Source organism: Notamacropus eugenii, chromosome 7 (genome assembly GCF_028372415.1).
Source record: "Notamacropus eugenii isolate mMacEug1 chromosome 7, mMacEug1.pri_v2, whole genome shotgun sequence".
NCBI lineage: Eukaryota > Metazoa > Chordata > Mammalia > Diprotodontia > Macropodidae > Notamacropus > Notamacropus eugenii.
Genome location: NC_092878.1, coordinates 54,089,708 through 54,114,493, shown reverse-complemented (window position 1 = coordinate 54,114,493; position 24,786 = coordinate 54,089,708). Strand labels below are relative to the sequence as shown.

At 40.2% G+C, this 24,786-nt stretch overlaps 2 protein-coding genes across 2 annotated transcripts; one reads left to right on the top strand and one right to left on the bottom strand.

Annotated features, from left to right (window-relative positions):
- Positions 1–98: 98 nt before the first annotated feature.
- PDIA3 (protein disulfide isomerase family A member 3) lies at positions 99–23,675 on the top strand. The gene is made up of 13 exons (XM_072623635.1): positions 99–548; positions 7,411–7,489; positions 8,712–8,829; positions 10,146–10,253; positions 12,112–12,241; positions 14,563–14,679; positions 15,170–15,295; positions 16,198–16,380; positions 16,984–17,092; positions 17,653–17,778; positions 18,348–18,427; positions 18,874–18,931; positions 19,802–23,675. Exons 1-13 carry the CDS (start codon positions 373–375, stop codon positions 19,910–19,912), a joined length of 1,521 nt encoding a protein of 506 aa, XP_072479736.1. The 5' UTR covers positions 99–372; the 3' UTR covers positions 19,913–23,675.
- ELL3 (elongation factor for RNA polymerase II 3) lies at positions 21,000–24,765 on the bottom strand. The gene is made up of 11 exons (XM_072623641.1): positions 24,624–24,765; positions 24,266–24,301; positions 23,711–23,823; positions 23,424–23,613; positions 23,231–23,313; positions 23,007–23,079; positions 22,338–22,500; positions 22,214–22,256; positions 21,924–22,095; positions 21,703–21,747; positions 21,000–21,620 (listed from the first exon to the last, which is right to left on the bottom strand). Exons 1-11 carry the CDS (start codon positions 24,753–24,755, stop codon positions 21,513–21,515), a joined length of 1,158 nt encoding a protein of 385 aa, XP_072479742.1. The 5' UTR covers positions 24,756–24,765; the 3' UTR covers positions 21,000–21,512.
- Between the last annotated feature and the right edge of the window lie 21 nt (positions 24,766–24,786).

Sequence of the window (24,786 nt, the reverse complement as noted above, 5' to 3'; positions counted from 1 at the left end):
GACCCCGCTCCCAGACCCAGACAAACTCCCCTCCTCCCCCAAGCTCCGCGCAGCCGCAGCCCCGCCCCCGCACCGCCCGGTCCCGCCCCTCGCTCCCCGCCCCTCCTTCAAGCCCCGCCCCCTCCTGCTCGCCCATTCGGCGGTTACCAGGTTGCCCCCGGCCTGCTCAAGCCAATCCGGAGCTGCCACACTGCGGCACGAGCCCCGGGTGGGGGTTGGGACTTCCGGCTGCCGGGGCGGCTGGTTTAGACAGCGCGAGGCTGAGGGGGCACATCGCGCGAGCCGCCGCCCGCACCGCCGCCGAGACAACGCCTGGAGCGGCCCTACCCGCCTCCCGGCCCCTCCTCTCCGGCCCCGACCCCGCTCGCCGCCATGGCCATGCGCCGCCGCCTCGCTCTGCTCCCGGGTCTGGCGCTGCTCCTGGCGGCGGCCTGCCCCGCCGCTGACGCCACCTCCGATGTGCTGGAGCTCACGGACGACAACTTCGAGCGGCGCGTGGCCGACACGGGCAGTGCCGGCCTCATGCTGGTGGAGTTCTTCGCGCCCTGGTGAGGGGTCCCGGAGCTTGCTGGGAGGCCCGGGCTGAGAGGGGGGGAGGCGGGAGGACCCCAGGCTCGAACCCGCCGTCGCCTCTCCTGGAGGGGCCTCCCTCCCGGGCCCCACCGCCAGGGCTCCCCCGCTGCCTGGGCCCGAGGCTCCGCGGGTGGGGGTGGGGGTGGGGGGAGCCTCAGCCTCTCGGGGCGCAGGGCAGGGCCACATTACCGGCGTAGTTGCAGCACTTCCTCTTTGCAAAGTGCTTTCATCGATTTCCTCTCCCGTCTTCCCTTACGTGCACTTCGGTGCGGGAACTTTGTCCCCCTGGACATGAGGCGGCTGAAGAAACCTTGGGCTTCGTGGGCACGTCTCCCATGGAGAAGAGGCCGTGGGCCCCTTCCTGCCCCCTCCCCGCAGTCACTGGTTTGATACCAAGGTCACTTCTGGCTGCAGAGCAGTCCTGAGTGGTTCTTAAGTTCTTATGGTCCGTTGTGATAAATAGGAAGCTAATGGTTGTTTATTTATAGGGCCTCTTCCTGAGAGGAAAAGTCGTGTAAGGATAACGCGTCTTTTCTGTTTTCTGGAGGTAAAGAGACTTCGGAAGGTGTGGTTGGTATAAAAAAAGGCTAAAATTTGCCTGCAGGTAGAAATTGCTGAAGTAAATTGGGATTGCATTTGGAAGAAACTCCCAAAGTGACACCCCAGGATGTACAGTACCCTCAGTGGATCTTTTTCAAAGTGATTGGTAGCCCCAGTCACAGCTCCCAGGGAATGTAGATTCTGATGAAGGAAGCCTTAGTGTATGTAAATCAGAATAGCTCCTTTCAGGAAGTCTTTACTTTCTTTTCCCCAGAAACATCCTTTCACTTTTGCTTCCAAGTCTGGCTGGAATGGCTAAGGCTGGCATGACAGATCCATAGTTCTATCACTTGACTTCCCTGATTTGGTTTGTTCACATTTATTTTATTGCCTATTCCTAGTACCTCACTCTTGGGGGACTTGACTTTTTATGCAAGTTCTGTTTGTGGTTATCAGGGTAGGTCAGTCACCTGTAGGGACTTTGTGACCTTGGACAGGTCTCTTAACCTTTCAGTACTCCAGGCAACTCTACTGAAAGTTGCAGAGAAACTGTAGCCCTGTGTTGAAGTAAACTTCCTATATTGGTAAAATCACAGATTTGGTCTTTATTCCAATCCTGTTGTGACTTAAAAGTATGCCTTAAAATTTGTAAGTATATGGCACTCCTACAGCTAACAATTGATGGTATCATGGTGTATCAGAAAGATTTCTATATGACTTAGTTATGAGACCTAGTTTTGGCTCCAAAATTTAATGCCTGTGTAAACTTCAGATTTCCTCACTTTTAGAGTAGTGGTATTCACATCTTCTGCCTCATGTTTGTGGCAGACTTCAAGCATTATAAAAATGTGTTGGAACTACTATTTCCTATTCTTTATAAGTTCTATAAATATACTGTCTTTAAGGAGTAACACTTCTCAGCTTGATGATAATGCCCTCTCGAATAATTCTTTATTATGCACAGTGTTTTGATATTCATGAGTCCATTTGATACTCTAAAAAAACTGTTGAAGATGATTTACCTGATATCTGTCTGCTGACTCATAGACTTGTGCTCTTTATAGTATGCCACGCTGCCTATATTCTAATATATAGTCCCCCTTCCCCAAAACTGGAATGAGACAGTTATAGAAACTATCAAAATCTGTTGATTCTTGGGGGATTAACATCAAAAGTGAATTGCTGAGGCATGTAGGTTGTGTTCCAAAGCAGAAATTGTTCCAGTTAGTTTCATCTTTCCTTCGTTTACTTTGATGGCTTTGAAAATCTTACATGCATTCAGGTGTTCAAAGCCCTTGTCTGCCCAGTGGAAGGTATTCACTTTAAAACTTAAGCTGCTGTCCTGTGATGGTATCTGTCATTTCAAATTGAATGTATTCTTTCCCCAGTAAACTGTTCAGTGTCTTTTTTCTAAAGACTACATCTCCCATCATGCACTAAACTATTCCAGGAAATTGGGTGTGGATTCATGCTGTGGTGTCTGTTTTTAATTGGCTTAGAAGATAATAGCAGGAAAGATAAATTTTGTGTATAATTTGGGATTGTTGTCCTTGAATGGGATTTTCAGTACAAATTATTAAAATTCATGTTTTAAAACTTTTCAGTTGGAAATATTCATTGAATCATGTGTTTCTTCATAGATACACATCTAGCGACCTACCTAGGTTCTAATTCCACATAAGCCATTTAGTTTCACTTTTCTAATGTGTAAAATGGTTGTAGTAGGGCCTGCTTCACAGTTTTATGGGAGGATCCCATAGGATAGTAGCTGTAAAGTGCTTTGCAAACTTTAGTGCTATATAAATGTCAGCCGTTATCATAATTATGAAAGTCTAAAAAGTTTCTTGGCAGAATAAAATAGGCTTATTTTGAGCAAATGCTACTTTATTTTGAAGGGCTTTCTAATTCTATTTTCATTGTGTCATTATGGATATCTTATTCCCTTCTCCTATCTTTTAGTTTTTTCTTACTGAATGGCATTGATATTATTCTTAATAAAGAGGTACAGTAATTCTTGAGAAGGTAAAGGTAAAGTATTACTGAATTTTTTTCTTGTATCATTCTTTCTGGTTCTGTAAGGAAATAAATGACTGTTTAAATGTCCTTGAAAAATCAGGGTTAAAAAATAGGTATTGGTAGCAGTTGAAATGACTTTCTGCCATGGCCTCTAATGTGACAGATACTTTATTTATCCTCTAATGGAAACTAAACATGCAAATAAAGTTTTTTAAAGTTGAAAAGTTAGTTATATTTATTATTATGTCACTTGGTACAGTGGAATGTGCAGTGTATTTCTACTCAAGATTTGGATTTACATCATGGCTATTCCTCTTGCTACTTGTGACATTTGTCAATCACTTTGAGTCTCCATTTTCTCATTTTGACTGTCTTTTAAATTAAGTCATTGACCTCTGACATCTCTTGACCTCTAAAAATCTGGTCCCATGCTTTTGAACAAGCTGTGTTTATTCCTGTTTTAATGCCCTAACTTTTATTTTTTTTTTTCCTCATTTAGAATAACTTACTCCATCCTGTGAAACCCCACCTGTCCTGTTCAGGGCCCAAGTACTACTTCTCTGCTAATCCTTCACCAACTAAGTCTTTTCTTCCATTTCTGAGCAGCATCCTAAACACTTATTAGTAGACTGAGTCCTGCCTCAGTCAGATTGTAAACTCCTTGAAGAAGCATTTTGTATTCCTCAGTGCCTAACAGTCTTGTATTGAATAAGCTATCAGTCAGCAAGCATTTTAGTACCTACTGTGTGCCAGGCATGCCTTATCCCTGAGGATGCAAAGACACAGAAGAATAGTCCTTGCCTTCAAGGAGCTTGTGTTCTATTAAAAAAACAACCATTTAATGCAATAAATAGGACAGCTAATAAGGTACCTATTTAGCTTTCCAGATTTGACAAAGTATAACCAATAAAACATTAAACATTCCCTGTAATAGAGATCTTGGGAGATTAGTGGCTCATAATTCAGAGACCTAAATGTTTGCAGATAGGTATACCTATCTTTTTGATTGAAAGAACCTTTTAAAAATCATTAGGACTATGAGATTTGACTTGAACTAAACAGAATAAGTGAATCTGTGGTCAAGAAGGAATTTTTAAAAGTTGGCAAAACCATAAATGTTTTCACTTGTATCTTCTCAATGTAATGTAAACTAACTTTTTTTAAATTTCAAATTTAACTATTTAGTGGTTACTTCCATCCCTTGTTTAGTTAAGAATTCTTCCTCCAGCCATTCCTGTGAAAGGGACCTGATTTTATGTGACCTTTAATATTTTGCATTTACTTTTTGAGTTCATTATGGTATGTGGTGTAATATGTTGACCTAAATTTAAACTTCCAAGTTTTCCCAGCAATTCTTGTCATACGGGCTGTTCTTCCCAAGTCATTTCTTGATCTTGGGTTTGTTATTTATTACTCTAGATCGCCATTAGTTGTTAGTGATTCTTCCTTCTCTAGTCTAACGTACCTTGGAGGGGGTTTTAAGTCAGTTTATTCCAGCGAAAGTTGATATTGGGTTATTTTAAAACCCATTTTCAAAGAATATTTATCCCTTAGTTGGTTTTAATTATCCTAAGTGGGTCTCAAAAGACATTTCTGGCAAATGTAGTAAGATCTGTACCTTGGATGAATTTGTTACATGATCCAGTTGCATAATCTCATATATCATGTTCTCTTAAATGAAGTTTCATGGTGATCAATTTTTTTTGATAGTGTTATTACTGATGGGAATACATCTTTATATCATCTCATTTGCATTTGAAGTACAGTCTACATATTTGAAAGACAAGGTGAATCATGATTTATTTAGTGAGTTATAAGCATTTGAGGCTAGTGGTGGTCATTTTGTCCCCTTTCACTGTTTTTGCCTCCTTATTTCTCCTTGTTTCTGCTCTAAGTATGAGGAGAAGTGTTAGAATATTATCGACTTCTCTTGGCTTTTGATGTATTGATGTTCAGCTGATTATGCTAAGAGTATAGTAGTGTGCCTTGCTGTTCGGATTTCATTGTGCACTTGGGGATTCTATGAGTACTCTTGGGACAGAGGAGCAGGTGTCCCTAATAGCTCACTGGACAGAATTATCTGACAGTACAACTTCCCTTATCCTCTCTTGTAGCCAGGTCAGGTGAGCAGTGTAGATCTGAAATTAGGAATTGCAGGCTCGAATACATTGGGTTTTTTTAAATGCCATGCTGAAGCCCAGTTGAGAAGGAAAAGGCTTGAGTATTTATTACTAGTGTAAATGTTTGTTGATGAAGTCTTGATGTGAATTGGGGAAGTGGTAGTGGTACAGAACACTGATTCTAGAACCTAAATTCAGGCAAGTCACTTAATCTTTCTAGAAATCAATTTTCTTATCTTTTAAAACAAGGAATATATGACCCTTCCAGCTCTAGATCATCTCTAATTCTATGAACTGATCATAATGTACCTTAATTTTCTTTTTCTTTAAAAAAACCAAAACAGATTATTGAACCTACTAACATGATGCATGAAAATAAAAAGTCTTTATAACAATAATAATCTTTATGCCTCCATTTAAGCAGAAAGCTTCCACATTGGAAAAGTAGTGGCATTTACTTAGCAGGAATGGCACGTTTAAGATGTTTAGACTTGGGGATGTACATCATCATTTCTGGAAGTTCTTTGTAAGCCAGCTCGGTTCTTCTCATCGGGAAGTATGCTTAATCTCACAATTTTTGTGTAAATTCCCTGAGGAGTGGTCCTGATTTTCTTTCTGCTTATTTGCAAGAAACCTCTTGGTCCTGAGAGTTTTATGAAAAGACATGGCGAGGACTTAGAGCGATCATGCTGTACTATTTCAGAAGTAGCAAAAAAAGGCCAGTGCCTTAATATTCCTTTTGTGTCCATTATTTTCTCTTATTTAACCTCAGCCTATTTCCCAGCACCTACCCAGCTCAGAGAATTCTTTGCTGCTTTATAACTTTTATACCCCCATTCAATCCTATGACACTGATTTCTTTGCTCTTCCATGAACACAAGACATTTCATCTCTACTCTGGACACTTCTGGTTATTCCTCGTTCCTCAAATGCTCTTCCTCTTGGTTTCTCTGGCTTCTTTCAAGACCTAGTTGTGTAATCCTGTGTCACCTTCATTATGTTCATCGTATGTTTACCTCTTTTTATATCACCTTCAACATATATCTTCCTCCACCTTCCCTATCTAGAGAATCATCCCCTATAATGGAGTGGGAAAAGAAAAGGGAGAGAAAAAGGCATTTCAATAAAACTAATCAGCACATCACTGAAATCTGGTAGTATTTTCAGTGTTTATCTCTATAAAGGTGATTGACTTTTAAGATTTTGAAATTTTTCTCTTTGTTTTCTTTGTAAGAGAACATGCTACTTCTGGTCTTTGCTCTTCCTATGGTATCATCCTCAAATTAAATATAGCCTTTTCCCTCTGGGAACTTTGCTGTACTCTAAGAGTAATGGGTATATTTGGGTCAGAAATACTATGTAGTAAATTATTCTAATGGTTTGTGCAGCCTTCAGTGGTTGGAGATTCTTAACAAACTAACTAATTAACAAACTAATAGGATCATAAGATCTAGAGCTGGAAGGTACCATTTTGTTGTTAAGTCATTTTGCTTTTGTGTCTAACTCTCTGTGACTCCATTTGGGGTTTTCTTGGTAGAGATATTTGAGTGGTTTGCTATTGTCTTCTGTGGCTCATTTTGCAGATGAGGAACTGCGACAAACAGGGTTATGTGACTTGTCCAGGGTTACAGAGTTAGTAAGTGTCTGAGACTCAGATAAACTGAGACCTGGGAAAGACCCTTAGCTTAAAAAGACCAAGGTCTCCCATTGCATCCAGGGCCACCTCCAGTCATCTGGGTCTTTATCTTGCTACTAGATCCAGATGACTCCAGAGGAAAAAAGTGAGGCTGGTGACTTTGCACAGTCCTGCTTCACTTAAATCCAGTTCTCTTAGGATTTCTCATGATATCACCTTCCTGAAACCCTTCAAGAACAAGGACAAACAATTTGTCTGTAGACAGATTTGTACTTGGGACAATGAGTCTTCCAGATTCGAGGTCTAGCACTCTATCTTTTGTGTCACCTAGCTGCCCTGGAAGGTAGCATAAAGATGATTAATTCCAACCCTCTCATTTTAAGGAGGAGGAAACTGAGGCCCAGAAAGGTTAAGCATCTTATCGAAAGTCACATGAGTAGTATGGCAAAACTGATCATTCATTTCCAGGTGCTTTGACTCCAGATCCAGTGCCCTTTTATTGAACATTGGCTATTTCTGTTTTAGGTGTGGACATTGCAAGAGGCTTGCCCCAGAATATGAAGCTGCAGCAACCAGGCTAAAAGGAATAGTTCCTTTGGCAAAGGTGAGCACTACTGGATTCTGCAGGAAGTGACTTTGATGACATTTTAGTCCTTGGGTTCTAGGATTATGGTGCTAGGGAATGCCATTTTTATCCTACCATGACCTCACTACTCAGACATTCACAAGATTATTATCACTGCTGTGGTCCATGTTCCCTAGGGATCTAGGGAAGCTACAGTGGCTCTTGGATAAGAGCAGTCCTTCATCACATAATCAGAAAAATGGTGTAAATGAAAATGATTTACTCTAAACTGATGATAACATGCTACTCCTAATTTTGTGTTCTAAATTTGAAGAATCAGCAAAATGATCTAATAAATGTCAAAATTATAGAAAATAACTAAAAGGGACTATAAAGTAAGTAAATAATAATTGATGAGAAAAGAGTACATAAGAGCACAGGAAAATTTCTTCATCTGACTTAAATTAATTAGGTGATATAAATCCAAGAAGTCAGGAAGTAAGCAAACTAAGTCATTCATTCATAGTGGCAAATGGTTGTTATGAGAATGTAATAGTCCAGTGATAAGGGTATATGTACATCATAATGTACATGCAATCAACACAATGATAGGTAGACTTTATTGTGTATTTCATGATAACATTTATGTTGAGCTTTTTGAATGTTAAAATCTTTGATGTTTTTAGACTGTTGTCACTTAGACCTAGAATGGAGTAGAGTGGTTACTAAGTTATTCTGTAACAGATTCATAGCTCTTTTGATCTAATGAACATCTTTCACATCTGTTGACTTGTTTTGTTTTGAGTAGTTAACTTCTATGGCCAACTATATCAAATTTAGCATCAGTTTGAAAGGTACCCTTCACCCAAACTAAATGATGAGTTGACCCTTTAAACATTTAAGGGTGAAGTCTTAACCAGAAAACAAAGGCTCTACTAAATGAGGTAGTTCAAATTTACTTGATGGGGAGGGTAGGGGTAGTTGTGGTTTTGCTCTACTGATTTTGTTATGATTGTATTCAAATCACTTTTAAACTAGTTAAACATATATTATGGCAACTATCACTTTTAATCACTGAGGTTAATATAGACTAGACTGTACCTTGGTATAGAATTGAAATAGTAGTGCCCTTTTATAATACTTCCTAGATAAATTGAACTTGCCTAACCTTGTTTTACCTGACTTTCAAATCTTTGGGGATTCAGAACTGACAACAGATTTTTTTCTATTTAAATGATATTTGATATGTTTGTATTTTTAGGTTGACTGTACTGCCAACTCAAATACTTGTAACAAATATGGAGTCAGTGGCTATCCCACCCTGAAAATATTTAGAAATGGTGAAGAATCAGGTGCCTACGATGGTCCTCGGACAGCTGGTAAGGGAATTGGACTTTATTCTGGTAACATTGTACTTATTGTACCTGTCATTAAATTTCCTTTTTCCCTCTTAATGGAAACTTATTTTACTAGCTATATCTTCTCAAGCTTGAAATCCCCCTATGATTAAAATTTTACTAATGCTCTTAACAGTTTTCTTCCTACTGCCTATTTTTAAAGTTTCAGTGTTGCAGGACATACATACTGACACACTAAAAGATCCTAGAATAAACATGAGTGTGGGAAGTGCTTAGAGTTAAGTTTTAGGGATGCTCTTAAAATAAGAACTATTTTTTCCTGGGACATTTCAAATGAGTAAGGACAGTGAGTCAAAGAGTACAGCTGAGCTTTTGAATCTAAAGTAGCAGTGAATTTTTCCATTGTGGGGGTGCGTGTGCACGTGCGCACTCATGCACACACACTATTTCCTCATGTAAAATTAGAATAATAGACATACTACATAACCTAAAGTCTTACGGTCAGATGTAGCAATGTATATGATGGGCTTTGTATGCCATGCAGTGCTCTGTAAGTGTTACTGTTTGTTGTACAGATGTCCAAACTAAGACTCTTGATATATGGAAAAAGGGGAAATATTTGAGTTAGCAAACATTTATGATTTTCTCTTATCTATCCCCTTTTAACATTTTTAAACCCTGAATTTTGAGTTATCTTCCTATTTGGTCAGGCTCCATTTACCAAATGAAAAAAACAATCTGGTTAGATTATAGCTTGACTGGTATTCTTAGGTGTGCTGTAAATTCATACATACATGCATACTCCCCCAAAATCTACTTTTACGGATTGGATCTGTTGGGTGCGTGATTAAGTTGTTATCAACATTGTCATTGTTATTTGTCTCTTAGATACTCAGATAACTATGCAGCTGGTGGGGTTCTTAAGGAATCCTCTTTATTCTTTTTAAATTTAAAATTATTAAAATTATTTTATTATATATTAAATTATTGTATAAATAAAATTATTTAAAATAATTTTAAATCCTGGGAGAAAAGGTAATAAGTACTTGATTTGGATCTGAGCAAGCTATTGTGGCATTTCTGTTATCAACTGCCCATTTAATTATCAGCCTTTTTGCCATATATAGCTATGTGATCTGTGTTTTAGCCCATGTTTCTGTATCTCCCTGTAATAATGAGCCATATTACTATTTTATTGCAGTGTTAGACATGATCCATGCTATGGTTTCTTAAATCTGTTGTGAAGGTGTTAGGCATTCAAAGAAGTTTCCGTTTTAATAGAAAATGGTGTACTTAGCCTCATTACTTTGTGGTTAACTTTTACTTTGTCTTCTAAGATGGAATTGTGAGTCATCTGAAGAAGCAGGCAGGACCTGCCTCAGTTCCTCTCATGAGTGCAGAAGATTTTGAGAAGTTCATCAGTGACAAAGCTGCTTCTGTGGTGGGTAAGTAGCAAAAGGTTGGTCACAAAATAGAATCAGTCAAAAATCCACTTACTTAGGAGAGCAGCAAAGGTAATAGAGCTAAGGAAAGTCCTAGCGCTTGTTTATTTGATGTACAAACTTCATTTCAGTCTAGGTATCAAAATAATGCCTTTAGTTTCTGTTGCTTTTTCAGGTCTCAAGATTCAACTTGTGTTAATAAGGCACTTAACACACTTTAAGGCTAATCATCTCTGCAGCTATCAGAGTAATAGGGAAACTTTGAGTGAATGTGTAAGACAGTAGTTCCCTAACCCTGATTACAAGGGCTATTTGAGTAGCTTATATTCTAAAAGTTGCATCCAAAGCAAAATACGTATACTTACTGTCTATCTAGCATAAAACTCTGGCACATGGGAAAGTTAAATAAAATTAGTTGCCAGATATTTGGGCAGGAAAGAATGGATCCTATGGATGTATAATTTGATTCTTTCTTACATTTGTGTGGCACTTAAATAAATAATCCTGTGACATAAATAAAGATAGCAAGATGAGGCATTGGAGCACAGTATGTCCCTAGACTAGAAGCCAGGAGACCTGGTTATATTTTCATCTGTGCTGTTTACTGTGTGACTATTAGTAGACCATTTAACCTCTCTGTTTCTTTATAAAATGAAGGGGTTAGAAAAGATTTTTTAAAGGTTCTTCTCACCCTGAAATTCTTGCATTCTGTTCTGAAGCATAAAAAGGTTAAGTAACTACCCAAGTTACTTAATATAAGCAATTGGAGACAAAGCTAGGAATGGAATTTAGGTCTTGCTTCTCAAAATTCAATGAAGTTCCATTAGGATACATTGTTTATATGGCTGTACTTTGAGCTTGACTGATGGGTGTGAAGTCTAGTACCTTAAATACACAAACTTAATAATAATATTTTAGAACTAGAATGAACCTTAGAGCTTATCTTCTTCCAACACCAATAGGGAACCCAGGCTTAAAGAAATAAAATGATTTATCCCAAGTTAAATAAGCCATTGAGAAAACTGGGACAATTTAGATCTTTTGGTGCCCTGGCCTAATAATGCTCCATCCTTTATTCCATGCTGCTTTAGTCATGCATCATTTATTAATGTTTACTCTGTACCTGGTGCTGTGCTGAAGCACTAGAGATACTTTAAAAAAAAAATAGGGTCCTAAACTTAAGGAACTTATATTCAATTGGAGGAGACAACATGTAAACAATTAGGTAGGTATATACAGAGTAGATAGAAGGTACTCAGAGAGGGGAAAGCATTAGTACCTGGTTGGGGGAGTGGAACTGGGAAAGGCCTCGTGGAAGAAGTAAGATTTGATCTCCCTCTTAAATATGTCAGAAAAACTTAAGAATTGATGTTGGAGAGGGGTGGTACCCAAGTGGCACCACATTTTTAGCTGCTTCCTTCTTGTAGTTTTAATCTTTTCAGGATGTTTGAGAATGTTCAAATGTGATTTTATCAACTGGTTGGTTATTTGGTAGCATACAGAACATTCTGGTTCTTTGGGCCACAGATGAATTCGAGTGAAGAGAAATTCTTGGTGAGGTTTTATGGATTCTGTCTGTGTATCTTAGGAGACAGTGGCTAGACCACAAATGTTAGTGTCATACACATAAGATTTATTGTAAAGTGTATGTATAAAGAGACAAAGAAAGGCAGGAAGAGCAATTTTGTGGATTTTCAGGTGTGATTGTATCAATGTAAACTTTAATTGTCTACAATAGAATGAAGGCTTTGAGTATGTTATCCCCTACTTGAAAATGTGAAAAAATTCTAAATTAGGAGAATTTTTTTTATAGTGCCCCTGTGCGCTTATATTCTTTTTTTTTGTCCTGCTTCTTATATAGGTTTCTTCAGAGACTTACTCAGTGAAGCTCACTCAGAGTTCTTAAAAGCAGCTACAAACTTGAGAGAAAACTACCGCTTTGCACACACCAATGTTGATGCTCTAGTGAGGAAGTATGATCCTGATGGAGAGTAAGTGATCTGAGTAATACAGTTAATTCTGATGGTAAAAGTGTTGACATTGTGCACAATTTCACTGTTGGGGGGTCAGTTTTTCCAGATGCCTGGATTTGGAAAGCTCATCCTCTATACCTTAGGTTAAGTTGTGTAGATAAAGTATATCCACTGAACTCTGTGATCATGACTTGTTGCCAACAATTCTTGTACATAAGCCTATTATCTCACTGGCAGTGGGTGCCCCTTGTACTTGCTAGATAGATATTTCTACCCTATGTAGTATGAATAGACTCTCGCCAAGACTTTTAGTGAGAATACCTTATAATGTATAAGCATAAATAATGTATAAGCCTGTAAGTATGGAAAATGGCCATTTAAGGGAGGAATTTTATTTTCTACTCTTCTTACGCCAAATCTTTCTCACTGTATAAACCAGGCCGTAGAAAATTGTTTCACCTAACATTTGGTGGAAACATGTTGACTTGTTTAGAGTAATACCTGCTCTGAGGTGTAAAATTCTAACTTCCTATGGTTCAGTCACTAAGCTGAAAGATATTTAAGGAGGATTATTAATTAGTGTTAAATTTCTTGACTTCTTTTGCCCATGCATATGTATCCATGACTTTATGTTCCCTTTAGTAAACAAAGGTTACTGTCTGCAAATGCGTGTGTAGAATGGAGTTTAGTAGGTTTAGAAAGTGGTTGAATAACTGAACCCAGAAAGGCATCCTTAGTAGTCAGTTTGGGAGAAGTTGTCTACCCTTGGCCCTGTGCTGTTTAACATTTCTTCCTCTCTTAGGGCTGTGGCCTAGGAGTTAGAAAGCTGGCCTTAGGGATACCTGGTCAAATCCTGACTTTGGTCTGCTTTGGTAGAAGAAATTCCTCACTTGTGACTTCCTACTTACTGTCATTTAAACTACAAGTACAAGTCTTGTTCCATGCTTCCACTCACCCCCCAATAAAAACAGCAACAACAATACCCACACACTGATGTCCTAGAGAAAAGTGGCATGCTTACTAATAAGATTTGTGGGTGAGACAAAAACTAGGTTGGATTTTTTTCCAAGTGATGTGGCTGCTGAAGTTGATAATAGAATATTTTGTTTAAATTTAGCTGTCACGTGAAAAAAGACAACCAAGGGCAAGGATCTACTAGTAGTTTACTTGATAGCCAATATGTAGAATGAAAGATCCAGAACAGATCTTGGCCAAGCTAGAATGTTGGATTATATTTTTAACTCAATACAAAATGGGGAAGATAGAGCTAGACAGCAGTTTGAAAAAAGCTAGTGAATGTTCAGTATGAGTCAGAAGTGTGGTATGGGAACGAAAAAAAAATCAAGTTTATGGATTCTTAGACCACATTAATAGAGTTATAGTGTCAAAGACCAGAGGTGGTTGTTCTCTGTTCTTAAACTGTTCGAGAGGATTGTGTTCAGTTCTGGATACCATATTTTAAGGAGAACATTCCTAAACTAGAGGGGTATCATGTTCAGCCTGGTGAAGAGGGGATATCGTCCATAACGATTGTCATGTAGAGAAGCAATTAGAATCAGCTTTGCCTGGCCTCAGGAAGACTATGGATGGCAGTTGTAGAGAGGCAGATTCAGGTTTGACAGGCCTCTGAGGAAGTTATTGAGTTCTTAGTTGTTCGAATCTTAAAGCACAAACTGGATGATTCCTGATTGTGAGTATATAATAGAAGAGCTTCTTTTTAAGATATAGGTTGGACTAGATGAGTTTTGAAATTCAGGGCCCTGGAAATAGAAGTCAAGGAATTAAAAAAAACCCAAAGCTTGGTGGGAAAACTGGAAATAAGTTTAGATTTATGTCTCAGGAAAACAGACTAAAACCTCAGCTAAATTGAAAGGAGAAGGAGGGTAGGAATGAGAAAACCTGGTTCCTAAAATGACCAATTGAACCATAGGAATCTTTGGTTAGACCAAGAATAGAAATACGGTATAAAATTGAAAAGTGAATGCTGACTTTCTTGATAGCCAGATAATTGGTTATTTGGACAAGGGGAATCTTTTAAGTTGAACCTAGCAATTATACTTTGTGCCTGTAATTGCCAACCTGATTATAGTCACACCTGTGATCTGCCACTGAGGAGAATTAAAAGGGGAAAAAGAAGCCATATCCCTGAGGAAATAGTCCCCAAATCTTTGAGCCATGACAGCAAAAGCAGTCGGCCTGATTTTGTTCTTTTGTCATCAGAGATAGTTACAAAGTTGCCATATTGCATCCTAGAGTAACTTTTCAAGAAGTGGAGCCTAGGAGGATAGCATTTTTAGCTCATCTCTGACTTAATTGCTTTGATGCTATTTTCCTTTTAGGGGTATTACTTTGTTCCGGCCTCCACATCTGGCTAACAAATTTGAGGAAAACAGTATACAGTATACAGAGGAAAAGATAACCAGTGGCAAAATTAAAAAATTTATCCAGGAGAATGTGTAAGTACTTTCTTCATACTTTGATTCAAGTGTTTTGGTTTCCATTGTGCTACTGTAGTCTGGTCACTCAGCAGCACTGTCTCTAGACGTTGCCATGTCTAGGCATTTATGTAGTAAAATTCACTCTAACTTCCAAAGAACTTTAGCAGTAATAGTTGAAATCCCCATGAAGCCAACAACATCTAGACCTTTGTGTGGTCCAGCATATACTACCTAAGTATTTTTGTTTACTTGTTCTTTCTAAAGCTTTTTTACAATTCACTTTTATTTTCAGTTCTGAATCCTCTCCCCCACCCATTGAGAAAACCAGAAGAACAAAATCCATTACAAATATTTGTAGTCAATCAAAATAAATCTCTGCATTAGCCATGTTTCTTCCAGAAATATGCTAGGCGAAATAAATACTGAGAGATACTGTCAGTCTTGAATATTGTAGTTTCTTTCCAAGTAATGTAACTATCCAAGTTGATAATGGATTATTTTGTTTCAGTTTTGGTATTTGCCCTCACATGACAGAAGACAACAAGGACTTATTCCAGGGCAAGGACCTGCTTGTGGCTTACTATGATGTAGACTATGAGATGAATGCTAAGGGATCCAACTACTGGAGAAACAGGTAAGTAACAAGAAACAAATGAGGTCATATTTCCCTCTTTTTTCTTTTGGATTGTACCAATGCTCTGGATATGTTTATATAATGACTCCCAAACATTTTCTGTTAAGATTAGGGTACCTTTATGTCTTTATCTTAAGCCTTCCAGTCTTGGAGAATCACCACCTCCACTACCCCAGGGCTAAGGGAACGAGAACTGTTTCTGGAGTATAGTATACATTGTACGTGTGTGCTGTGTACATTAAGTTGATTTTATTTGGACTCAGGTGAAAAATGGGAAAGATGTGCCCAGGCAGCAGTTTGTCTGTAAAAAGGTAAATCCGTTAGGAGGTAGCGTCTGTGCTGCAAAAGAAAGTCAAAGAAACATAACCCTTTTATTGTATTTTCCCCCGTCAAGAAACTTCCCTTCCCTGATGATCGCTTAGAAGTGATCCTCTGAGGAAGATTTGAGTCTTAACAGTGTAACAAAAGCTAGTAGGAATTAATTCAGCACCACAAACTTCATAGCTAGTAGCTAACATTACATAGTGCTTACTCTGTGCCAGGCACTGTACTAAGAACTTTGTAGTTATCTCATTTGATTCTCATAACAATGCTGGGAATTAGGTACTATTTTTACCTTCATTTTACAGATGAGGAAACTGAGACAGACAGGTTAAGTGACTTGCCCAGGGTCTGAGGCTAGATTTGAAATCAGGTCTCCCTGGCTCCAGGCCTGGCACTCTATCCATTGTGCTGTCCTGCCTTTTAATAGCAAAGGTGAATGCTGAGACTTAAGCTTGGTAGGCTAAGAGGAGAATTAATGTGTCAATCTTAGAAGAGAATCATCACTCTGACTTCTAGATTTGTCACTTGCTACTTAGTTTCAAAGTGTTATCCTGATACATATCTCTTGTTCTAAATAGAGTAATGATGGTGGCACAGAAATTCCTGGAAGCTGGACAGAAACTCAACTTCGCTGTTGCTAGTCGAAAAACTTTTGGCCACGAACTTTCTGACTTTGGCTTGGAAAGAACCTCTGGAGAGGTGCCTGTTGTCGCTATCAAAACTGCAAAAGGAGAGAAATACGTTATGCAAGAGGAGTTCTCGTAAGTTGATAATTTCTTTTGGTTTTAAGGAGGTAGAAAAGGGAATATGAAAACCTCTATTCTGCCATTAAAGGATTAAAAAGGAAGAGTACCTGTGTAGAAGAGAGAGTTACTTAGTTAGGATTGGTCACTAGTACTTATTCCTGAGCTATTTAAATAACTTTACAGAACTAGCAGGATCCCTTTCTTGGTGCCCATCTGACTCAGCAGAGGCAACCTGGCAGTACAGGATCGTAGTTTTTCATCCATGTTCTCTTTGAGTCAATTTTAGACTTCTCCCTACTCACCCCCTTTTATGACATGAAGCAAACTTAGTCTGAGGACTTTTATAGTCCATTTTGACAAACAAGAGTAAACCTCATGTTTATTTTCACCTTGAATTCATGGTTTAGAGAAGGCTAGGGGTAAGAGTCACTTAGCCAAACAGGGTAATGTGGCCAGGTAATAGCAGTTAGCTCTTTTACATAAAAATTGAGTCCAACTGGCTATGGGCAGGCACACTGCTTCTGGTTTTCTTGTCTTCTGCTAACCTTGGAGTCAAAGCTGAAGGAGGAGCTAACCTTGTGGTCACAATAGTATTTACTTGGTCTTTCCATCCTTTAGCCGTGATGGGAAGGCCCTTGAGCGATTCCTGCAGAATTACTTTGATGGCAACCTGAGGAGATACTTAAAGTCCGAACCTATCCCAGAGAATAATGATGGACCTGTGAAGGTGAGAGCTGTTGGGTCTGACCAAACTAATGTGAAGCTGCCTCTCTTGTTTACAAAACTGCTTTGAATATATCCAAAGACATTGCACGGTCACTTCTATCCTTAACAATGGGGATTTGACAATCCTCTCTAAGATCCACAAAATCTAAAAAGAGATGATCCTTAAACTGAATCTATGTCTCCTGTGGATCAGATATTAAAGTTGGGATTACAATTCCCTTTAGGGTAGTTATGCTGTTTATATAGTGTAAAATTTTTGGTATTTTTTGCTGCCACAAGATCTTCCTTTGTAACAGATGTAGGCAATATTTGTCAAGTTATGGAAATAATGTCCTGTATGAGAAATTGAAAGGAGGGTTCAAATATTCCTTGCTATGGATTTAAATGTTTCGTAAAGATTGCTCATTTGGTGGACTTGAGAGTAATTGGTAAATTTAGCAGTGATGCATCTTCTGTGAGAGGGACTGTTTCTCCACATACACAAAATTAATTAATCTTAGATTTTTTTAATAACTAGAGGTTATTCCTTTTTTTTTCTTTTTTTTTTTTTTACTTTTTCAGGTAGTGGTAGCTGAGAACTTTGATGAAATTGTGAATACTGATAAAGATGTTCTGATAGAATTCTATGCCCCTTGGTGTGGTCACTGTAAAAACTTGGAGCCCAAGTACAAAGAGTTGGGAGAAAAGGTATGTTTGTGGACTTCACACTGAAAGTCTTCACATGGGTTTAGGACTATCCTTCTTAGCTACTGCAATGTATTTACCACCTGATAAATATTTTTTACTTACTATTACAAATATAATACTTCTTGTGACTGCCTCCTAATGCCTTACCTTGTTGAATGACTCAGATTTTGTCTGCTCTGTCAGCTTGTGTTGTATATGTTTGAGTACTTTAGGCTTTGGTGTAAACTGGAAAAAAGGTACCCTGTTATTTCACTGTCAGCTTAACCTGGGCATAATAGATTCTTCCTCTAAATTAACCTTCTTAGTCCATGTAATTAATTGCTTATCATTGGATGAGCTAATGAGGCAGTAGTGGCCAGTGGTCTCTCCTTCATTTCTCCCCCTCATCCTTTCCTCTACCCCCACCTCCCAAACCTGCAAAAACAGAAGTAGGAATTCTGAGCTGACATAGCTTCATCACCATGGTTTGAATGAAACGTACAGATGTGGAACTAAAGTTTTTGTTTGTTAATCTGTCATCAATTCGGAGGATCTAATAACTTTAAAATTTGTTGTTGTTGTTCCTGTAGCTCAGCAAAGATCCCAATATTGTCATAGCAAAGATGGATGCTACAGCCAATGATGTGCCTTCTCCATATGAAGTCAGAGGGTAAGTAGATTGCAGATTAATTATTGGAATGAACCCTTCAGCATACTGGGATTGATAAGGATGCTTTTTTTACATATGCCCTGATGATACATTCCTGGCTTTGAGCTTTATGTATATATGGGATGTGGGATTTTGAAGACTTTATAGTCAATTTTCTACCTTCTAAGCATCTCCATCTCCTTCCTGTGAAAATTAAGGCAACATTAACATACGTACCAAGTTGCCTGATACAGTGCTTGCCACTCTGATTCAGGCCTCCATTCATTGTATGGCCACAGGTGTGTTAGGTTATATGGGTTCTTGCTTGACTTAATATAGTATAACTTGGTTGCCAGTGCATCTAGGATGAGAGACCATGAAGAGAATCATTTCCAGGGTATGGAGTTGGGAAAGGGTCTTGGCAGTGTTTTTCTGAAGTCTAAGTGACATTCTCTTCTTTTCCCCAGCTTCCCTACCATCTACTTCTCTCCAGCCAATAGTAAGCAGAATCCACGGAAATACGAAGTAAGTACCTAGAGTACTTATCCCCAAAACACACTTAGAGCCATTGTCCATGAAAAAATAACACTACTCTTCTGGTTTAGGCATCATTTAATTTATCATTAATTTACATCCAAGCCTAGAAGTTTCTGGTTTGGACAACAACTTCTAAACTGGCATAGTCCTCCATGTCATCAAATGTGGGCTCGTTGCCCCAAGAATATTTCAGGTAACATAGGAATCTTGAAAAGTAAAAGATATCTTAAAATACAATCTGGGTTGACATTCCAGAATTGAGCAGCAAGGTCACTATCTTCTTCCTGCATTTCTCTCAAAGAGGAATTGTTGAGGTTCCTGCTATAGAACTGTAGCAAGAATCCATATAGAAGAGGGGGTGTGATGGAAATAGGCAGTTGTTTACAAGGTCTATTCAGGAGAAAAAGGGAGGAAAATATCCTTATGTTAACATAGAGGTGGGAAAAAGTATTATTTTTACTCTAAATCAGTTATTTTCTTTAAGTTTCTGGATATCGCCCATAATCCATTCATCATTGGAAAGCATTTTTCATTTGTCTTGACCTACCCCACCCATCTATCCAAGCTTTTCTCCAGAGTTTACGCAAGACTTGAATGAAAACTATTATTTTTCAATATTTCTAGATAAACTAAAAAGGATTATTAAGATATGTTTTTATATTATTCACCTGAGATTTTTTCCCCCACCTTAAGCTAGAAGCTCTTTTTTTTCCTCCTGAAAGGATTCCCAGTCCTCCTAGGCAATACATTTTTTGCTTGGCTTTAAATCCAAAAGTCTCTTTGGGCTGGGAATAAAAAGATTGTCCCTGGGCTTCTAAACAAAAGCTAGATTTTTAGATAATGTTTCTTTATTCTCAGGGTGGCCGTGAAGTTAGTGACTTTATTAACTACCTACAAAGAGAAGCTACAAATCCTCCTGTGATCCAAGAGGAAAAATCCAAAAAGAAGAAGGCAGAGGAAGATCTCTAAAGTAGCAGCCAAAAACAGACCACTTTGTATAAGGACTCTTTCACCAGTGATGGGGCAGTTGGTGCCTCAAGGATGAGTGGACAGCGTGGATGCCATTTGAATCCTGTTTAATTTTTGCTAAGCTGTTTCTTTAGGTGCACTGTTAATGGAAACACCAGGACGAGTTGATATTTGTTTGGGGGAATGGGGGTGGGGTGGGGGAGGATTATTTGTGTTGGGGGAATATTGAAGGGAGAGGGGAGTTGAGTTGGGGGTTATTTTCTAATTTTTTTTGTACATTTGGAACAGTGACAATAAATGAACCCCCGTTAAACTAAGTTCTTGGGAAGGGTGGGGGATGGAGGTGATGTTGGCAGTTAGAATGAAGCATCGCCTCGTACCAGGTAACTGATCTGATGTGAAGCCAGAATTGTCTTTGTGTTTACTGCCCAGGCATTTTTCTGGTGATTATCAAAGATTTTTGGCCCTTTTATTCATGCCCTGCTTAGGCCCTGAGGGTAGGTTGCTAGTTATCCTTGCTAGACACCTGGCACCATTTCTTGTTTATACCTCTCTAGGGCTGCTCTTAGCCCTAGAGTATCCTGCTATTGCAGTGCCTGAGTCTGGGTGTGGCTTTAGTGTGGGGTTTATTCCAAACGGTTACTGGAACTGCTGACACTAATATGGGTGCAGTTCTATGCATCCAGCAGCCTAGGGTGTGGCACAGTAACCTCTTACTGTTAGGACTGGTAATGGTAATAGTATTCTCAGGGCATCTGTTTCTCTCTAATGCTGTATAAAAAAAGGATGTACCTAAGTGATGGATTTCATTTGCTATCAGATGTGTGCAAATTTATTATTTTGCTGTTTTTGTGGGTAAGAGACCTAGATGCCTCTTCCTCAGGTGCAGTTTGCAGATCACTCAAAAATGATAGCTTAGGTACTTCAACTTCAGGAAGGTCATTAAGTTCTTAGAAAGGGAACTGGCTTCTTCAGTAATCTAGCTTTGTTTTGGTTAAGTAGATGGCACCCCCTCTTCAAGCACCTTTCCCCACCTTCAAAGTATTTGACAACAGGTCAGTTTGTACAAACCACACAGGAGCAGTCATCATTTGTTTTCCAGCCATGTTTGTAAAGAAATTTACTAAACATTCCTATGATCTCCACATGGACTGTAGTCAAGCTCTGCCCCTCAGTGTATGTTGAGGGCAACTGAGTTTGTAAACAGCTCCCAAGCAGCTGTTATTCTGGTCTCTTAGGGTGATCACAAAATTAGTTTTCGCTACTGTTTTCTCAGTATCCTATCTTCGAAGTGGCTTTAATCTCTTGGGCTATCAGAGTTGTGGCAAAGATGATGAAACTGTTGTGCTTGGGCACAGCTGGAAAGGATTGACACTATGCCAACACAACCTGGATAGCAAGGGATAATGTAAATATCTTGGTAACAATGGGAACCAAATCCCTCTAGGATTTGTACCAGCACCTGTTCCTTCCTCGATCCCCAACCCCCATCCATCGAAGTCATCAGTGAGCTCAGTAGTTGGCTGCAACGCCTAAATCATTTGTTTCATGGCCTAAATCATTTGTTTCATGGCCGCTCTGTTTATCCCTCCTTGCAGCCTCAGCTGTCTCCGTTCTTCTCAAACTCCAGAATGAGGCTTTTGATGTGTGACAGCTTCTTATGCAGGTACTCACAGCGCTGTCTTTCTTCCTTGTAACCTGGACACCGCTGCAGAGACAAGGCTAATATCTTAGATAACTTCCTTGCTTCCAGTTTCCCTTTATTTATCTACCCCTAGCCCTAATCATACCTTCCTGAACTTTCTGTACTCTTGAACTATCTTATCTTCCAGCACCTGGAACAATAAGAAAAATAGAACAGCTGTCAGTTGACCCTCAACTTCTCTGAAAGGGAAGTAGAAATCTTTTCTTTTTTACGTTCCATATCATCTAGAAAGACTTTTCTCCCAAAATAGTGATATAGTGAGCGAGTTCACTAGTTAATGAGTCACTTTTTTGGAAAAGGCTGTACCTTGTGTTCAGGAGTGCCTCGTTGTACTCTCTTAATCTCCATGCCCAATTGCATGAACCTGCGGCTCACAGCCGCAACACGTGCGTGTAGGGCCCGATATTCTGCATAATCCGCTTCAAAATCTTGCTCATAGACACGACATTGTTCAGTACTATGGATGGCTCCATACTGCCTGCAGAAGTCAGAAAGTCATCCTCACTCAACTGCCCAGACATCATTACCCAGCCCCAAGAAGGTCAGGGCAGGAGGGTAAGGTCACTCAGCAAGTGTAGCATGGATAAGGGACTCACAGGAAATAGTCTGGTGTTTCCCCAGGAAGCAGTGACTCTGGGCCTGTGGAGAAACAAACTATGAAAGGAAAAGGTAGTAGCCTCCTCCTTACACTTCCCGAATTTTCGCCCCCATAAACATTACCTGCTTGTGCTAAGGAGCTGTGTTCCCTTCTGGGACTTGAATCATCCTTCTCCCACTCTTCTCCCTCTTCTTGTGAATCATGACTGGGAGGCTCCTGTGGGGAACTTGGACCTCTGGGCCTCTTGTCTTCTGGTTCTGGTATGTCTGGGGAGGGGTGTCGCTTCTGAGGGAAGTTTAAAATCCAGATCTACAACACAGACTTAGACCTGGAAGATAACCTCCCTCTTCCCAACTAGTTCTGCCATATAGTAGGATTCTAGAAGTTGAAGAACATCTCCATGTTTATATCCTAAAACTGCAAGGAAAGGGTTATAACACTCCCAACAAGCAGAAAGGATTACTTTTCCAAGCAGGTTCATTTAAAATGGCATTGAAGACCAGTGGGTATGAGCCTTGGTGGCCCCATTTGTAAAATTGTGATGATGCTTGTGTTTTCTGAGGGAAGTGCTCCGTAAGCACCATGCTACTATGAGTTATTTAAGGTAGTACTGTGGCAACAGCACTGAAATTTAGAGTCAACCTGTTTTAACTCTTGGCTTTTTTATATACTGTCTCTGACCTTAAGTCACTTCTCTGAGCTTCGGTTTCCTCTTAAAAGAGGATGTTGAATTAGATGACCTGAGATCTCTTCAAAGTCTAAATATATGATCCTGTAAAATAATCACTTACCATGTTCAAGTGCCTCTGGCTGGAGGAGAAGGTTCTCTGATCTGGCCCCTTTGTGGGGTGGGAGTTCTGGTCCCTACAGTGTGAAGAAGACAGAAAAGGGTGATTGATTTGGAACTTAAAATTAAGAATGCTTTTGGATTTATTGCTGCAAGGATTGAAGGAGGATTTGAAAGGAAGCCAACATTGCCTTCCCTTTCTACTCCTCCTGGTTTATCCCTTGGTACCTCAGTAGCCACTGTGCAAGATGGTCTCTTGAGGATCCTGGAATAGGCTGTCCCTCTTGACTGTTCTCCAGGGGATCCAGCACCTTGTGGGGAGGTGACACTGGCTCAGACTGGAGGCAGTAGTCGTTCAGGAGCCCCTTGACTCCTAGACCTCCAGATCTTTGTTGTAATACCCCATAACTCCTGGTCTCACCTCTCCTACCAGTAGCTGGGATTGTGATCCTGTATCCAATCCACTACCCTTTTGGCTCCCTGTTTCCCTGGCACCTTCACCCTGCTGATGTCCCTGAGGTGATGATGATACTGGTACAGAATGTACAGCAGAGCAGATAGTAATCCTCTCTCGAAGCGGACCTAGGCACCGAAACATGCCTGGTCCAGACCTGGAGAAGAGTGCAGGAAAGAGGGAGCAAAGCATAATAAATCTGAAGAATTCAACACCTTAGTTCTCAATCTGGTGTTCTGTGTATTTCCATTTACCTGCCCAAGCGGTGGCGTACAAGATCCAGTCCACCTCTTGGACCATCTGCTCCACATTGGGACACAATGAAAGAGAAGAGGCAGGAACAGCCAGGGCCAGGAAGTCGAAGGTACTGAAAGAAAAAACCGGTAAAGTCTACTCTCCTACCTAAAAAAAGTAAATCACTTCCCTTGAGTAAGCATTCAGAGCACTCTCAGAGTTGGCCTATGACAAGGAACTAGGGTCCCCAGGGAACTTGTTAGTAATATCTAATGCAGCTGGACCTGAGCTCCCTCCGGAAGCACAGTCTCCCTCAATCTCTAGGGTCCCTCCTCACTCTTCCGCCACCCACACCCGACCGTTGTGCCTACACCAAGGCAAATTTTGCACCTCGATATGGGTTCAGGTTAGGCTAAAGCGCCAGAAGCGGGAAGGTAGTGTCGGTTGTGGTGCCACTCCAATTCCTCTTGATAACCTTTATGGCATAAACAAAACTGACCCCTCCCCCCCTCACGAAGCCTCAGTAACGCCCGCTTGCTCCCATATCTTCAATGCACTCAGGGCCCTTCACTCACCCCTCGGTTGCCCTGGAAGGCGATCACAGGCTGCCCCTGAGGGAGACAAAGGAGAGCTGAGTACCAAGAAGTGACTCTATCCCCGTACTCAGGGAGTTTGTGACACCTGCCTTCTAAGTTACTCAGAGAGAGGTCAGGGATCGGCAGAAGTCTCCAGCACTCCAGGGTACGCCGGGGAGTGGGAGGCAGGATTTGGGAATTGGGGTTTGGTGTGTAGAGCTGGAATATCCAGGACCGGTGATAGAGGAGTTAAAGAGCTTGGAGGGAAGCCTGCATCTCAGTGGGAGTGCAGGATTGAGAAAAAGATCTCGGGTGACTGGAAACCAGTCCTGGATCCACTGCGGAGGAGGGTTCGCACCTGTATCCGCTGACAGTCCTGCAGCGCACGCAAAGCCGAGTCGTTGAGTCGGAGGAGTAGGAGGCTGGTTCGAGGACCAGGAGTAAAAGAGAGACGCAGCTTCCCGTTCAGAACCTCCTGTGGCCCCGCCATGGCGGTGATACTGGAGGCGAGAGCACTCGAG

Excerpts from the sequence above, each read along its gene's own strand:
- PDIA3 (XM_072623635.1), top strand. The coding sequence starts at position 373 with ATGGCCATGCGCCGCCGCCTCGCTCTGCTCCCGGGTCTGGCGCTGCTC. Across the intron at positions 10,254-12,111 it reads CAAAGCTGCTTCTGTGGTGG|GTTTCTTCAGAGACTTACTC; the intron begins GTAAGTAGCAAA and ends CTTCTTATATAG. Across the intron at positions 18,428-18,873 it reads TCTCCATATGAAGTCAGAGG|CTTCCCTACCATCTACTTCT; the intron begins GTAAGTAGATTG and ends TCTTTTCCCCAG.
- ELL3 (XM_072623641.1), bottom strand. The coding sequence starts at position 24,755 with ATGGCGGGGCCACAGGAGGTTCTGAACGGGAAGCTGCGTCTCTCTTTT. Across the intron at positions 24,302-24,623 it reads AGGACTGTCAGCGGATACAG|GGGCAGCCTGTGATCGCCTT; the intron begins GTGCGAACCCTC and ends TGTCTCCCTCAG. Across the intron at positions 23,314-23,423 it reads CCCAGCTACTGGTAGGAGAG|GTGCTGGATCCCCTGGAGAA; the intron begins GTGAGACCAGGA and ends CCTCCCCACAAG.